Source organism: Sceloporus occidentalis, unplaced genomic scaffold, assembly GCF_023333645.1.
Source record: "Sceloporus occidentalis isolate IW3139 unplaced genomic scaffold, rSceOcc1.0.p SCAF_6, whole genome shotgun sequence".
NCBI classification, from domain to species: domain Eukaryota; kingdom Metazoa; phylum Chordata; class Lepidosauria; order Squamata; family Phrynosomatidae; genus Sceloporus; species Sceloporus occidentalis.
In genome coordinates this window covers 142,088,667-142,105,061 of record NW_028316986.1, presented here as the reverse complement: position 1 = coordinate 142,105,061, position 16,395 = coordinate 142,088,667, and the positions used below count along the sequence as shown (strand labels likewise).

General features: G+C 41.4%; 1 protein-coding gene across 1 annotated transcript in view; it reads right to left on the bottom strand.

Moving 5' to 3' along the window:
• The window catches only part of TINAG (tubulointerstitial nephritis antigen), a 59,176-nt gene extending 53,258 nt beyond the window's left edge, over window positions 1-5,918 (bottom strand). Inside the window, exon 1 of the mRNA XM_089531138.1 lies at window positions 5,546-5,918. Within this exon, the coding sequence (XP_089387264.1) occupies window positions 5,546-5,918 (373 nt within the window). The remainder of the gene's footprint in view (window positions 1-5,545) is intronic.
• Window positions 5,919-16,395: the final 10,477 nt, after the last annotated feature.

Below are 16,395 nucleotides of genomic sequence, written 5' to 3'. Positions count from 1 at the left end.
ACCTAACCCTGGAATGACCCCCAATTGTGTTTAAGATGGCCCCTGACTGAAACCCCATGATTGCCCCTGCGTTGCCTTCACACTGACTCTGGGATAACTTCAGATTTTGCTCGTGTGATAAGGGCCTATGTTCATATATTGATTTATATGTGTGTGTATATGTGAAGCTAATAAAAATAAAATTAAGAGTTTAGACTTTAGATAGGCCCCATAATATAAAAGACAGGAATGGTTTTTAAAATGCACACCACACACACATCCCCTGTAAAGAGTGTTTGGGCTTCAGGCCCCAGATAATAAGATGGGTACCTTTTATAATCTTCACAACCCTTGCAAAACATATTTTAATAGCATGCCAAGAATACAGATCCAATATATTTTTAGTTTAGGATAAAAGAACAGCTAGCACTAAAACTGTAACAGTTTTGGGTGTACAAACTTCAAAGCAACAGACATTCTTTTCAGCTGACAGACAAGGCCAATGAGATAAATAAAGAGGAGGGAGACTTTGTGGGGGGAAATCACAAGCTCAAGCTATAGTTAATTGCAATAGATTTCATTTTTTCTAAAAGGTAAACTAAAATTCAAGGGATTTTCTCTTCTGAGCATGCCTAATGAGGGTTATGAATATTAATAATATGCCCATGAATCTATAATGACTAATTTAAATGAACATGCATTGTATGAAGTAGAGGTGGAAAGTACACATGTAATGGGAGTTTCTAGAGGTTTGTGCATCAGCCAATGAAAACTGAGAGAAAGAAAACTGCAGCAAAAAATGTCTCATAAATATTGTGTAAAACTTGGGACAGGTGTGCCTACTTGCCTAAGACACCCCTTCTTGCAAAATTGTAATTAATAAATTGGAAATTACTGCTTCATTTGTTTTCTCCTAATTTGATTCTATGATTCTACTACTTTGCTACTTAGAAATCTATACCTCACTGTGGAGGAGCCTGCCTACACAAAATATATCCTCCCCAGTATACCATCTTTACTAAGGACTGAAACAACATACAGGCATCTGACTAATATCTCAAATTGTTTTTATTCCTGTTTGGTTTGTAACATCTTGCCTGATGAGGAAGCCCATGGAGCTTTGAAAGCTTGCAATAAGTATATTATGCATTTCAATTGGCCAATAAAGGTATCACTGATGGATTTTTGTTTGCATCTGTTCAATGGCCAACACAACTATCCCTGCATGTTTTCTGTTTTATCAATGAATTTATCCCATTCATCGTCTGCAAGGTTATTAATGAACGCATGCACATATCTTTTGTCATTGGAAATAAACTCCTGTCTTTGGAAAGAAATTCGAAGCACCTCACTTTCCACAGTCCTCCTTGCTTTCTTTTCACCATTAAGGTGTTCCAGAAAAGTCTTTTAATAAAGATAAGTTTTTTATTCTTACTCTTATATTATGTTTTAAATTATTTAAACTGTTTTGAATTAGTGCTGCTTTAATAGGATATTTTATTTATTTATTTATTGTTTATAAAACATTTAAGTCTAAAATTATGATTATAATAAAAAGTTTTATAAACAATAAATAAATATCCTATTAAAGCAGCACTAATTCAAAACCATTTGCATTTTTGGCTATCATTTTTTAATTGTCATCATTTTAGCTGCCTTTTCTTTTAATCTATGATGTGACCCAACATGTTGAGAGAAAGGTGGACTATAAATTAAATTAAATTAAAACATAAAATATTATGAACTATCCCTTTGAACTATCTGCAAAAAAGGTGCAGTTCATAAAGCTGATACCTTTGAAAAATATACAGAAGTATGCTTTAATCAACGAGGAATATGATCACAAAAACAAGTTTGTTATTGTTGTTGTGAAGTGTGTTCAAGTCATTCCAACATACGGGATTTCATGGCAAGATATGTTCACGGACAGGTTGCCTTTGTCTTTGAGGATGAGAGAGTGTGACTTGCCCAAGGTCACCAAGGTTTCCATGGCTGAGTGGGGATTTGAACCATGGTCTCCAGAGTCGTAGTCCAATGCACTTCAAAACAAATGCCTTAAAAAGTGCATACACTGAGAAAAATGCACAACAAAATCTGAATGAATTTCCATGCAGGTCTCTTTCGCACTACACAGTTATAGTTCTGTGATTCCACTTTAGCTGCCATGGCAACACTTTATGGAATCTTGGGATTTGAAGTTTGAAGAAACATTAAAGTTATCTGGCAGAGAAATCTGAATGCCCCTCCCCAAATTGCAAACCCCGGGATACCGTAAAATGTGGTCAAAGCACTTCAAGTGGAATCGCAGCACTATATCTGTGTAGTGTGAAAGGGCCAGGTTTCTTGCAATGCAATTATGAAAGAAGAAAGGGAAGCAAATGCAGGCATGTTTCAGAGGGAAGGAAGATGGAGAGATTTTCACAGTCCTGTTTTGGCATAATTATTGTCTTTTTCAAGTACTGTAGAAGGTATTTCACACAAAAAGTTTCACTGCAATCTATACATGGTTTTATTGGCTTGTGTCCTCAGCTTACTGCCATAAAGAGGAGAGGAGCCAGCAATTCATCCCTTGCTCCATACAAATTATTCTACAAAGGACGACCTGGACAGAGAGGAAAGGATACTTTAATACTCTCTGTGGGCTTCTCTTGGCAGGCAAAGCTTCTTGTCAGGTTGCCAGCTGGAGGAAAGTGTGCCAATGATGCTTGAAGTGTGAACAGACTTTTGCTTTTACATGTCTTTTAATGCCCTTCTGTTAGCAAAATAAGAATTACTGCTTCCACTTTTACATTGTTGCATTTGTTTTGAATATCACAGTTCACAATCAATGGTTGAAGACTAATATTTTTTTCAGAATAAAAAATTTTTTTACACAAAAACAAACTGATAAGAAGAAAGTTACTCCTCTAAAGGTTTACATGGCCAAGCAGGGAATTGAATCCTGATCTCCAGAGTCAATTGATCAATCATTTTATTCTTCAGGCTGGGACTCAAGGCTGCTAGGAGTCCAATGCTCAAAGCACAACAAGATGCTGACTCTCTGAGTTATCACTACTTCTCAGCAAACCTACTTCATGGGGTTGTTGGAAGGTAGAAGGCAGCAGGAAGAGAAGATGTATAGACTCAATCAGGTTGCTCACAGGGATGAATTTATAGGACCTATGCAGAGCAGTGGATGATGGGGAGTCCTGGAAATTATTCAATCACAGAGTTGCCATGTGTCATGGTTGACTCGAGAGCAGTTAACAACAACAGATTAAGTGGTCATGTACTTCCCAGGTGTGAGAGTGGGGTTGTTGTTATTTTGCATGGTTTGCATAGAAGTAGTGCAGAATGACTTCTAATGCTATTCTGATCAGATCACTTTGTTATTTATCTATTTATTTATTTTGCCTCACTGATAGCAAACAGGTAGAGACCTATGAAAATACCAGAGGAATTCCCTGAGAATTACTCTGATTCACAGCGGGAGGGGCAGAGGAAAATAAGGACAAACTTACATACTGTGCTTCATTTGCTTGCCCTTGGCCTCATCTTACTCCTTTCACTCTCCTACTGGACCTCTCAGCCTCTCTTCCCTGTTTTCCTTTCTCTCACCTCACCTTATGCTTTCTTACAATTCTTCCCTCCCTTGCTCTGCAAAAGCACCTCTGACCTTATCTCACACTTTTGCCACATCTCCTTCCCTTTGTCTTTTGTACTCTGCTACTTGGGCATCTCCCTTTCCTTTCCCTCTTTGCTGCATCTCCTTGCTCTTTCACTTGCACCTGCCAGTTGCATCTCCTATCCTCCTCCCTTCTCTACATCTTTCCTCACCTTCTTGCTGTGGCATGTTTTCCTCCCTTGAAGCTCTGACAGCACCTCCCACCTCCTCTTCCCACACCTCACTTCATATTCCTGTCCGCCTGTTTCTAAGGAGTTTATCACACGGGAGGAATTCCTCTTAATTTCAAATGAAAAGAAAGTGGGGCCAGAACTTATTCACATGAATTCAATAGTTCAGCAAATTTATGTGAATTCGGATTGCGTTAGAACTCACTTCCCATTGCCCGAAAATAGCTTGCCATTGCCCGAAATTGCGTGTGGTAGTCTATCACACAATAACGTGAAAGCCCATGATTGCATTCGGATTGCCATTGGATTATACTTCCAATTTCCCTTGTCTGATAACATCCTAAGAGAAAAAGCAACTGCATGAAGCTGCAAATACAGAGGGCCAGTAAGCAGGCAGATGAAGGCAGTGGTGCCACTGTTGCTACAAGGCAAGGGAGGATGAAACAAGAGAGAAGGTGTTAGCAGGGGCCGTGCTGTAGGGAGAGATGCAAGGTAGGGTGAAGAAAAGGTGACAGTGATGAGGATGGCTCATTTCTTGCCACATTGGACAGCTGCAGCTTTCTGTGGTGGTGATGATGGTGATGTGCCTTGAAGTCGTTTCCAACTTCCAACCTTAAGGTGAACCTTTCATGGGGTTTTCTTGGCAAGCTTCTTCAGGAGTTTGGCATTGTCATCCTTTGAGGCTGAGAGAGAGTGTCCTACCTAAAGTCACCCAGTGGGTTTATAGAGCAGAGCCAGAATTTGAACCCTGGTCTCCTGAGTCATAGTCCAGCCTTCAAACCACTACACTGCTCTGGCTCACAGCATTCTAATATCCCCTTATGAAATGGAACTTGATTTTTTTTCTGGTCATCTAGCATTGTATTGTTACATCAAAAAAGAAATGAAGAGCAACAGACTCTATGGAGCTTAATCACTGATTTATTCAATACAGCTTTTGCCCTACTTTTTTGTACCCGTCCTCCTTCACTTCAATGGTTCTGTTGCTTGGTGTGCAGTCTTTGGAAGGAACTCTGCAAAACAGACTTTGACTAGGCTTTCCCCTTGCAAAAGCTAGATTTTTCTGTGGAGTAATATTGACTCAGGGAATAGAAAGAAGACTGGAGAGGACAGCTATCAAATGTCAAATATCAGTCATAAATGAGGGACTCTACTGATTGGCTAAACACACATGCAAAGCCTTCCTGTGCTGCGAATGAGAAGTTATTGCTATGCAAAGCTTTTCAAGGTTTGAAATAACTTTTTGTTTCTGGTTGAAGATAAGGGCAACAGAAAATGAAATATGGAGCTAAAACTTGGTTTCATTGTGCCAGAAACTTCACGATGGGCCTTGTTAGAAAACGGGAAGCCATTTCAAATTGGTGCACACAACAAATTCCTCATCTTCCTTGCTGTTGTCTGTACCCACCATCCAAATAAATATTCCTGGTGGAAAAGATTTAAGGGGGTGCACTGCTGCATAGTGCAAAAGGGAAAAGAGGAACAAAAAGTCCTGAAGCACCATTTGAAGACTGCTCACATGTGAACTCTCCTTTTTTTCTTTTATTTTATTTTCCTTTCTTTTATGCACATTCATAGTTTGAGCTATTTGTGACATCTCCAAAAGCCAGTTTTTCCCAGGTTTCTTTGACCGATCAAGTTTTTGAAATAAGTTATAACACTGAGCCAATCACAGCCAGACGAAGACTCACATTTTGTATCAATGCACCCAGTTCATCTGTTTAACACTCACCCGCTTGCTGTAATGAAGACGGTCCTATGTGCTTGGACGCAGGGTGCCGTGTAGGACGCTGGTGGCAAACAGTCCAGAAATCAGGGCAGCAGTCAACAGAGTCAGCAGGACCTGAAGTACAGAAACTGTCACAATAGCATGTGGCATTTCTGGAATAGTAGTGAAGTGTGCAGCCATCGTCTCTTCCGGAACAGCAACCTCGCAGTCTACAGTAACTTCTGGGGATGATTCTTTTGAGTCTGTCTCTTCTAGAATAGTCCCCATCTACAGAATAGTCTTTTTGCAGAAAAACATTTCTAGAGGAAACTAATTCCTCCATGCAAAGCATGATTGCAAAGCAACATCGGATCAATATATGGCTGTTCATCCCCATTCTCAGGAATCCTAGTAGATTTTTTAAAATTAATTTTCTGACTAGACTTCACTGATTCGCAGGAGATCTCTTTGTCTGTCAAAAATGTGGGTCAAAACTCCTCGTGATTCAGCAAGAGGTCTAGACAGAAACTGGAAACCTAATATTCTGTGCAAAGTGGAAAACATTTGTACTTTAACCAGCAGTCAGAGATGCTATAAAATGTCTTGTTTACACAAGACTGGGGTGGGAGAACCTTGAGTCTCACGTGAGGCAGGGATATGAACACTGAAAAATGAACGCAAATGCTTTAAGATAGTTGGAGCTGAAAAAATGACCCATGAGCCTCTGCTCATATATAAAACATCTTTCTGAAAACAAACCAGTTTCGGCCCATGACCATTATGCATAAAATGTCTTTTGACATTTCATGGGTCTATCTTTGACAAGATCAGTACTGGGCTTGGTTTCAACTTGTGCCATTATATCCTGACGCACATGAGAATACTGAAAAAATGCCCATACTTCCTAGGCTGCATTTGCACAGTAGAAATAATTCAGTTTGACACCACTTTAACTGCCATGGCTCAATGCTATGGAACTCTGGGTTTTGTTGTTTGTTGGGGCACCAGAACTCTCTGAAGGAGAAGGGTAAATGTTTCATGAAACTACAAATCCCAGAATTCCATAGTATTAAACCATGATAGTGGTGTCGAACTGGATTATTTCTGCAGTGCTGATGCATCCTTCATTGCAGGATGCACTATTCAACCCATTATGATAAAATTCAGACGTTTTGGTAAATGTGGGATACAGCTGCCTGGCTGCTTGTGAAGACAAAGTGATTAGAGCACGTAACACTGATTTTATATCAGCGGGCCTTATCATGTGGAGGGTTTGCAGCTCTGTTCCAACATGACTGCGGGTCCAAACATGCAAATTCATGCTAAAACATGATGTATTGTCTTACGTGATTGCTTTCTATGGGGGGGGGGGGGGTTGTTCCGAGATGCTTCCACAGTCAATCCAAAGTGACTCCTCATTTTGGTGAATTTGGTAACAAGCGAATTCACAAAAATTACTTCTAAGCTCACTTCAGTTTCACTACGAATTGGTCTGGTGTGGAATGCAACTCTGCTTCTGTCCTGGTACACTCCCCCAAATCTCCAAGGTCCCACATTTCCCATTATGCTGCGCTGTAATTTTGCTCCATTTGCTTCCGGTGCTCCTTCAAGAACGAAGGGCATGTTTGGATGTAGCTGACAGGGATGAAGGGAATGAAACAGGAGGCTGGGGGGAGAGATGGGAGCAACGGAGGGGGCCATCGGTGGTTGGGGGAAGCAACAAACTCCAAATCCCAGAATTCCATAGCCTCAAGCCAAGGACCCCACAATAAACTCCAACTCCCATAATAATAATAATTTATTATTTTTAAAATAATAATAATTTATTATTTTTAAATAATAATAATAATAATAATAATAATAATAATAATAATAATAATAATATGTTCAAGCAGGGAATCGAGCCCTGATCACCAGAATCTTAGTCCAACACTCGTACCACTATACCACACTGGCTCTCCAATCATATGGGGATTAAAATTAGGAAGTGAAGTCACACAGGCTAGCTCAACCTGTAGTCTCCATGCCCATGGTGCTCCATAGATTCTCAGCCTTGCCACATGAAACATCCAGGTCTGAAGAGGGCTTCTGCTCATAAATGTATGGTTGGTGCCCCTGGGTTATTGAAGACCTGTGAAGATGTTATTTCACAATCTGCCTCAAAAAATGATTGTATTCTAGTAATAACCGATATATTCGTGATTGCTCAAAAATAAGAAGATTAATAGGATAATGCAAGTTTACACTCGACAGGGCAATGATAGATAACAGTATTTATATAAATAGTCAAGAGTAAACATATATGAAAATGGGATATTAGAGAATAAAATAGAAAAAATATTGAGTGTGATAAAAGAAGGATATTTACTTTGTATCACTATTATCTTTTCTGAGTTAACTGAGTAAAAATGTATAATATATTGAATGTACGGTATATACAGACACACTAGAATGTAGAAGGTAATGAAAGGCAGCAAAATAGAAGAAGCAACTATAAAATATTAGTTGCTTACCTATATAGACAAATAAGGGAAAGATTCCAAATAGACAAAAAACTAGAGGGCATACAGAAGGAAAAGACAGAATGGGACGAGATAATGAAAAAAGGAAAAGAGAAACTGATTTCGAAATGTTACAAATTATTACTGAAATGGGACACGGAAGAAGAGGTTATAAAAGATAGTATGGTGAGATGGGCCCAACATGTTGGACATAGTATAGAATACGAAAAGTGGGAGGAGTTGTGGGGAAGAAATATGAAATATACAATAAATCAAGATTTAAAAGAGAACTCATATAAAATGATCTACAGATGGCATCTCTCACCTCAGAAACTATCCTTGATGTATAAAAAGTCCCAACCTAACTGTTGGAAATGCGCCCACAACCCAGGGACATACTATCATATATGGTGGGAATGCAAAGTAACCAAAAAAATTTGGATCGAAATATATAATATAATAACAAAAGAACTAGGACTACCATTAAACTTCCAACCAGAAACAATATTGTTAGGGATGATTGATAGTCAGTTAAGAAGGAATCATGGCAAATTACTATTTCATCTATTAACATGTGCTAGAATTGTCTTTGCTAAACACTGGAAATCCAATACAGTCCCAAATATTGATGAATGGCTATGTAAAGTATATGTAACAGCAGAATATGATGTGATGTCAAAGGGGGGAAAGTGGAAATCAGAAGACAGTGTAAGAAAGGAATGGGAACCAATATACTCCTTTCTAAAGATAAGATGGCAAGGACTTCCAGTGATATAAGAAAAGAAGAGAAACTAGACCTGGAGTTGGAAAAAGAGATACAACAAGGTCTTAAATGAACAATAAAAGGTGGCAAATAGAATGCTGTAAATACAAAGGCTTAAAAGAACTATAGCAAGAGAAGTAATACTAAACGAAATAAGAGGGGAAGAGCGAAAACCTTACACACACAGACTTAGCTAAAAGAAGGTATAGATAATGTGTTAAAACAAAGCTATAAGTGACTTATCAAAACGGACATAGAAAATATTTGAGATATGTATAGCAACTACATTATGTGTTATTTATTTGAATAAAGACAATAGAAGTGTAAAGTTAACAGAAAGTTAGGAAAATAGATGAAACAGCTATATTTTTGAACAAGAACAAGAAGAATTCAGGCAATAGGAAGGTCTGTTTTATGTTATATGTGTTTTAGAATAGGAAATTGTTAACTGGTAATTTGTTGATGTTGATATTATGTTTGTTTGTCTTTCTTTGTTCCGTTTCGTGGTTCTGATGTTTGTTGATATGATGTACCACATAAAAATATATTTAAAAAAAAAAAAAATATTAGAGCATGACTAGAAAGTTAATAAAGGGAATAGGGAGTAGAATAAGACTATGGGAAACGAAAGTAAACAATTATCCTGGAAGTGATTTATATATTGGAAAAAACATACAAGAATCTGTGAGTGTATGTATGTTTAAAATGTTTTAATTGTAAGAGGTGAAGGGTTTCTTGGGGGTTTTTTGTCTTTTTTTCTTCCTGCAAATTTTTTTTCTTTTTCTTCCTTCTCTTTTCTCCTTTTATATTTCTCTCTATTTCATCTCTTTTCTAGTTATATATATTCCCTTTTCAATATTGTCAAATGTTTATTTAATTATTTATTTATTTGTGGTAGACGATGTAGAATGATGTGAGGATTTCACGAATGGTTTGTAAATTAAAATTTAAAAAAAAATGATTGTATTCTAACAATAGTTCTCTCTGTGTGTTCTTTTATTATATAAAATTTGTATGAAAAACAAAAGTCTGTCATATTGCAAAGTTCAAGGGAGGAATGCAAGCACACTAAGGGGCTCAACAGACCGCCCCTTTTAGCATCAGATCGGGGCTGTGGCAACTATATGCCGTGGCCCCTATTTCTGTGGCACAAAAAGGAGCTGCTCCTTTTTGCGTCCCGGAAAGGGCACTGAAGCCGCTGGCGTGGCTTTTCTGTGTTCTTTTGGCACTGTGTCATGTAGGCACAGTGCCAAAGGAGCGCTATGATGCTGTGTGCTGTGTAGTGCGGTGCGCGGCATCATGCTGGCCTGGGGACAGAGTCAGGGCATGCATCATGTGGATGCCATGCTTCTACTCTGCTCCCAGGCCAGCCTTTCCCGCTAGTATGTATAGCCCCTAAGTTCCCAATGCAAATTGAATCATTCTATAAATACATAAGTAAGAAGGGTGACCTTGAGCAAATCACACTCTCTCAGCTTCAGAGGATGGCAATGGCAAATCCCCTCTAGAGAAACCATAAGCTGGAAATCTGCCTGGGCAACAGAGGAAGGAAGGAAGGAAGGAAGGAAGGAAGGAAGGAAGGAAGGAAGGAAGGAAATTAATTCCAGAATAACTGAAATAGTTGCTGCAAACTGTTAGTAATAAAGCACAGATGTTATTTCATCCCCTGCAATGATATTCTTCTGGTCTACTGGGTCATTTGTTATTAATTCATTTCTAAACTGTGATCTTTTCATAATTCTAACTAAGAATGATGAAAAGAAGATCAATCAGTCATCCTGGACACTGATTGCTAGTTTAATAAGTGGCATTTTAATAACTTCAATTTTGATATTAACAAAATAATTTGGATTATCTGACAAAGGGAGAGAACCTTCTTATTGACTTTTATGCAGCCTATTCAGTCTTCCTTGACATTTATTGCACCCCTAAGGTGAGCAACAATAATCCCACTTTAATCAAAGTCATCATCGATAATGCAGTTCCTATTCTCATACAGGGGATAGACTTGAGCTGAGAGCACCTGCTGTTATTAGACGCTGGCTTAATCTTCTGCCTGTGTTATTCACACACTTGCTTAGGGCCACAAGAATTATTAAACTCAAACATAGGTCATTGAGGGGGGTCAGCAAATAAAGGCCATTTGGGACACTTCTCAGGGGAGGGAATTGAGAGGGATGGAGATTTGTGACACCATGCTATTAGACAGTAAACCTTCATATCAGAGACTCAACATTTGTTCACAAGTCTTGTAGGAGATAGAGTTGAAGAAAGCCCAAAAATAAGCTACAGCTCCATCCATCTTCCTTTTCATTAGACACATTAGCTGACAAACAAGGCAGGGAATTCTGCAGGCATCTCTGCAGCCATGCATGTGAAGCTAGCTTCTGGAGTCCCCCCCCCCCCCCCCGTTCCTGCTCTCATGAGCTCTCTTGAAAAACACACTCAACTCCCAAATTTTCATTCCTTTCCACTTCCACAGTAGCACTGGTAGAAAGGTAAGCAGAGAGGCCAGCTGGTCACTTTCTCTGGAATCTCTGCTGCTAAAAGTGGGAGGAAGGGTGAAGATTAAAGTTGGCTGTCCATATCCACAGGATTTTTTTTATCTATGGAGTCAAGCATCCACAGATTGAAAATATTCAAAATAAAATATAAATTCCAAAAAGCAAACCTTGCTGTCTGCATTTGATATAAAGGACATCATTTTACAATGTCATTGTATTAAATGGGACTTGGGCATCCATGGATTTTGGTATCCACAGAGAGGTCCTGGAACCAAACCTCAATTGATACCAAGGGCCCATTATACATGATAGGAAGAGCTCTCCTTTCCAGAGCAAAAAATAAATAAATAAATAAATCTGTGGTTGGGGACAAAGGGAAGGAAGGAAGGAAGAAAAAGCTTTTGGGGTGTGGAGGTTATCTTGTGAAGTGGAGTCAGTACAAATCCAAGACCTCTGTTTCATGAGCAGGAGCGTTTTTCACATTTTCTCCCAATCATGTGGGGGCTAAAAATAGGAAATGGGGTCATACAAGCCAGGAAGGAAGGAAGGAGAAAATGAAGAAAACCAGCCCCATAATCTTCCCAACCAACATCCTCTCACATATGTTTTTGCACAGAAGTGATAAACCTGAATGTTGTTGGGCTACAATGTCAAATGTGACTTTTGCCATACTGTCTTGCTAAGCTGATGGAGCTTAGCATAATAATAATAATAATAATAATAATAATAATAATAATAATAATACATTTTATTTATAGACCGCTATTCCGCAATGATCATAGCGGTGTACAGAACAAAAATGCAATACAATACAATCTCTCTCCCTCAAGAAGGTGGCTGAAGGGAGGTCTTTTCTTCTTCCAGGCGGGCCTGGTGGAGCTAGCCTGCCTCTCTCTCCCTCAAGATGGAGGCTGAAGGCAAGGCTTGTCTTCTTCCAGGCGGGCCTGGCGGAGCTAGCCTGCCTCTCTCTCCCTCAAGATGGAGGCTGAAGGCAAGGCTTGTCTTCTTCCAGGCGGGCCTGGCGGAGCTAGCCTGCCTCTCTCCCCCTCAAGATGGAGGCTGAAGGCAAGGCTTGTCTTCTTCCAGGCGGGCCTGGCGGAGCTAGCCTGCCTCTCTCCCCCTCAAGATGGAGGCTGAAGGCAAGGCTTGTCTTCTTCCAGGCGGGCCTGGCGGAGCTAGCCTGCCTCTCTCCCCCTCAAGATGGAGGCTGAAGGCAAGGCTTGTCTTCTTCCAGGCGGGCCTGGCGGAGCCAGCCTGCCTCTCTCCCCCTCAAGATGGAGGCTGAAGGCAAGGCTTGTCTTCTTCCAGGCGGGCCTGGCGGAGCCAGCCTGCCTCTCTCCCCCTCAAGATGGAGGCTGAAGGCAAGGCTTGTCTTCTTCCAGGCGGGCCTGGCGGAGCCAGCCTGCCTCTCTCCCCCTCAAGATGGAGGCTGAAGGCAAGGCTTGTCTTCTTCCAGGCGGGCCTGGCGGAGCCAGCCTGCCTCTCTCCCCCTCAAGATGGAGGCTGAAGGGAGGTCTTGTCTTCTTCCAGGCGGGCCTGGCGGAGCCAGCCTGCCTCTCTCCCCCTCAAGATGGAGGCTGAAGGGAGGTCTTGTCTTCTTCCAGGCGGGCCTGGCGGAGCCAGCCTGCCTCTCTCCCCCTCAAGATGGAGGCTGAAGGGAGGTCTTGTCTTCTTCCAGGCGGGCCTGGCGGAGCCAGCCTGCCTCTCTCCCCCTCAAGATGGAGGCTGAAGGGAGGTCTTGTCTTCTTCCAGGCGGGCCTGGCGGAGCCAGCCTGCCTCTCTCCCCCTCAAGATGGAGGCTGAAGGGAGGTCTTGTCTTCTTCCAGGCGGGCCTGGCGGAGCCAGCCTGCCTCTCTCCCCCTCAAGATGGAGGCTGAAGGGAGGTCTTGTCTTCTTCCAGGCGGGCCTGGCGGAGCCAGCCTGCCTCTCTCCCCCTCAAGATGGAGGCTGAAGGGAGGTCTTGTCTTCTTCCAGGCGGGCCTGGCGGAGCCAGCCTGCCTCTCTCCCCCTCAAGATGGAGGCTGAAGGCAAGGCTTGTCTTCTTCCAGGCGGGCCTGGCGGAGCCAGCCTGCCTCTCTCCCCCTCAAGATGGAGGCTGAAGGCAAGGCTTGTCTTCTTCCAGGCGGGCCTGGCGGAGCCAGCCTGCCTCTCTCCCCCTCAAGATGGAGGCTGAAGGCAAGGCTTGTCTTCTTCCAGGCGGGCCTGGCGGAGCCAGCCTGCCTCTCTCCCCCTCAAGATGGAGGCTGAAGGGCATCCCACTATATCTGGAGGGTCAAACATGCCACATCTCCCATCTTATAATGAGTTAGGGAAGAATTACTCTGCTCCTCTGCTTAGTGCTATAACATACCTGTAAACTGTAACTTGGACATAGGTCTCTGATTCCCATGTGTTTATACATGGCCATATTAAGAGGAGAAACAACAAACTAACATCTTTTGATCAAGCTATCTAGAAATGAATTTTCTCTTCAACAGGTCAGTGAGGGAGTTATGCACATACTGTACACATTTATATGTAGCATGTAGTTTGGCCATATTATCATCCTTATCACTGGAATGTAAATTTTAACTTTAAAAAAAAACCCTGAGCCCTCTATTTTATCCTCCCAACTGAGCTTTACCTCACTCACACCATCTCCAGCATTTTAAAGGGATGCAGGTGAATGTCAGAGCTCATTTCTACCCAAAAGCCAATGTTTGGGAAACAGTAGTGTTAAAAAATACCTTAGGGTGTCACCTGTTGCAGTCTGCACACCTGACACTGCTTAGGGATGCCCCTGAGTATATCTGACTTATTCCTAACCTTGTCCTACAAGATACCGACCATGCTAAATGACCATTAAAATCATATTCACTTTTAAACAAAATCAGATTACTTTACATGGGTTTTAGGAGTCTATTACATTAATATTGATTGAGGCTTTAGATTCAGAAAATCAGGCCTCCTACAAGCAAATCACTGTTTCTGTGACTGGCTCATGTACAATAATAGTTAACTTGTATTGCTGCAGAGGAGTTGGAGTGTGTCCACACTACAGAACTGAAACAATTTGGTACCACTGTAACCAGGGTTGCCATAAGTCAGGACCTCCAAACAGGGACAAATGTAGGACAAATGTAGGACACATTTTATAAAAATGGAGGACACGCAAAAAAATTGAGTTTTTGTTTTAAAAATGTTAATATAAATGCATGTTTTTAGGCATGATCAAAATGGAGGACATTTTGGCATTATTCCTAGACAGATGGCAGAAATGGACTTGCCCTCTGGGTTCAACTGTACTTCTCAGAAGTGTGTACTTGGGCAAGGGACGGTGGTTTTTCTTCACTGCGCATGAGTTTGTAAAAATCACAGCAAGTTACAATGGCCGTTCCTCAGAGGCTTGTTGATATCAATATCACCACCATCATCATCATCATCACCACCACTATAATTGGCCAAGAAAGGCAGACTTGTTAGCATTCAAAGCACCATAAATACACAAAAAATGCACTTGCATACATTTAATAATAAAAAATAAATAAAAAACAAGGCAGGGGTGTATATATTTGATAATAAAAATTAATGTAATAAAATAAAAAACAAGCAATAATAAAAATTAATAAAATAAAACAAAAACAAGCAATAATAAAAATTAATAAAATAAAAAATAAAAAGCAATAATAAAAATTAATAAAATAAAATAAAATAAGTATTTTATATTTTTAAATATAATTTAAAAACCCCAAAATACCAAGGCAAACCTAATGGCCACTGACTCAGCTTTCCTCCTCCTCCTCCTCCTCCTCTGGCCCAATTCTGCCCTGGCCTTCAGGCACCCTTCCTCCGGCTCCTTCCTGCTTCCTCCTCCTCCTCCTCTCCCCCCTCCTCCTCCTTATGATGGTTGGCGCGGGAGGAAGGGAAATGGGGCAGGCGCGCGCGCGGAGGAAAGCGGGGGCAGGCTCGTGCGCGCGGAGGAAAGCGGGGCAGGCGCGCGCGCTGCCACTGCCCCCTGCTGAGGCCTGGGCAGCGCGCGAGCCCTCACAGTGGGGGCGTGGTGGTGGTGGAGCTTCTGCCACCGAGGAAGAGGAGGAAGGCGGAGCCAGAGGAGGAGGTGGGTTGGCGCCGCAACAGCCGCATTAGCAGCAGCGGCAATGGCCAAACCGGGAACAAGGCACGGGTGGGGGGCCCAAACCGGACCGGGACCGGGAGGGGCCCCCCGAAACCGTGATTGGCACGGGGGCTGCCGGGTTATGGCAACCCTAACTGTAACTGCCATGGCTCTATCCTGCGATTTTTAGTCTGGAGAAGGAGAAGTCTGTCTGAGAGGTCTGGTGCCTCACCGAACTACAAATCCCAGGATTCTCTGTGATATTGTCATGGCAATTAAAGTAATGACAAAGTGTTTCTGCAGTGTGGATACATTCATGGTCTATCTCCAATTCATAACCAAAGTGATCAGGATTTACAGTGTCAAATCTCCACAGAATGCTAAATTCACCGCATCCTCTCTGATGGTCTCAACTCTAAGCATATACTTGCTTTGGATCAGAATTTATCAAAATTTTCATATTTCTTCAGATTTGGAATGGAAACATTTTTTAAAAAGTCAAATGCAAAACAAAATGTAACTAATAGATTCTCTACAGCTGGCAGTTATAATATGGTCTTCCTCATGCTGTCCCTATTCATTTTGGCTGGTTACAAATAGGGGAAGCCTCCCCCCCCCCCCCAGCTTGTTTCTTATCAACATTTGAAAACTTCTTAATAACTAGAACAAAAAGAGCAAGTGAATTTTTTTAAAAAATTTTTTTTTTGCAGGAGACAGCAAATCTCACAGATTTCCCATCCTGGATGGAACCCTAATTGTGTAAAAGTAGCAGGGCAAGACATTTGGATGTTACCAACCCTAGCAAGCCTTTAAGTGTAAACCCAGCAATTGAGAGTTTGCATACTACTCTCTCTGGGAGTTTAGCCTGCATCAGTAATCTGCAGTTAGTTTGAGTTTGTTCACGCTCCATTTGGTAGTCTGCTGTTCTTTCTCCTCTGTGATTGAAGAGACCATGTTACAGAACCTATCATCATGAGATGTTATGAAACCTTCAGAACATGTAAGTAATTCTA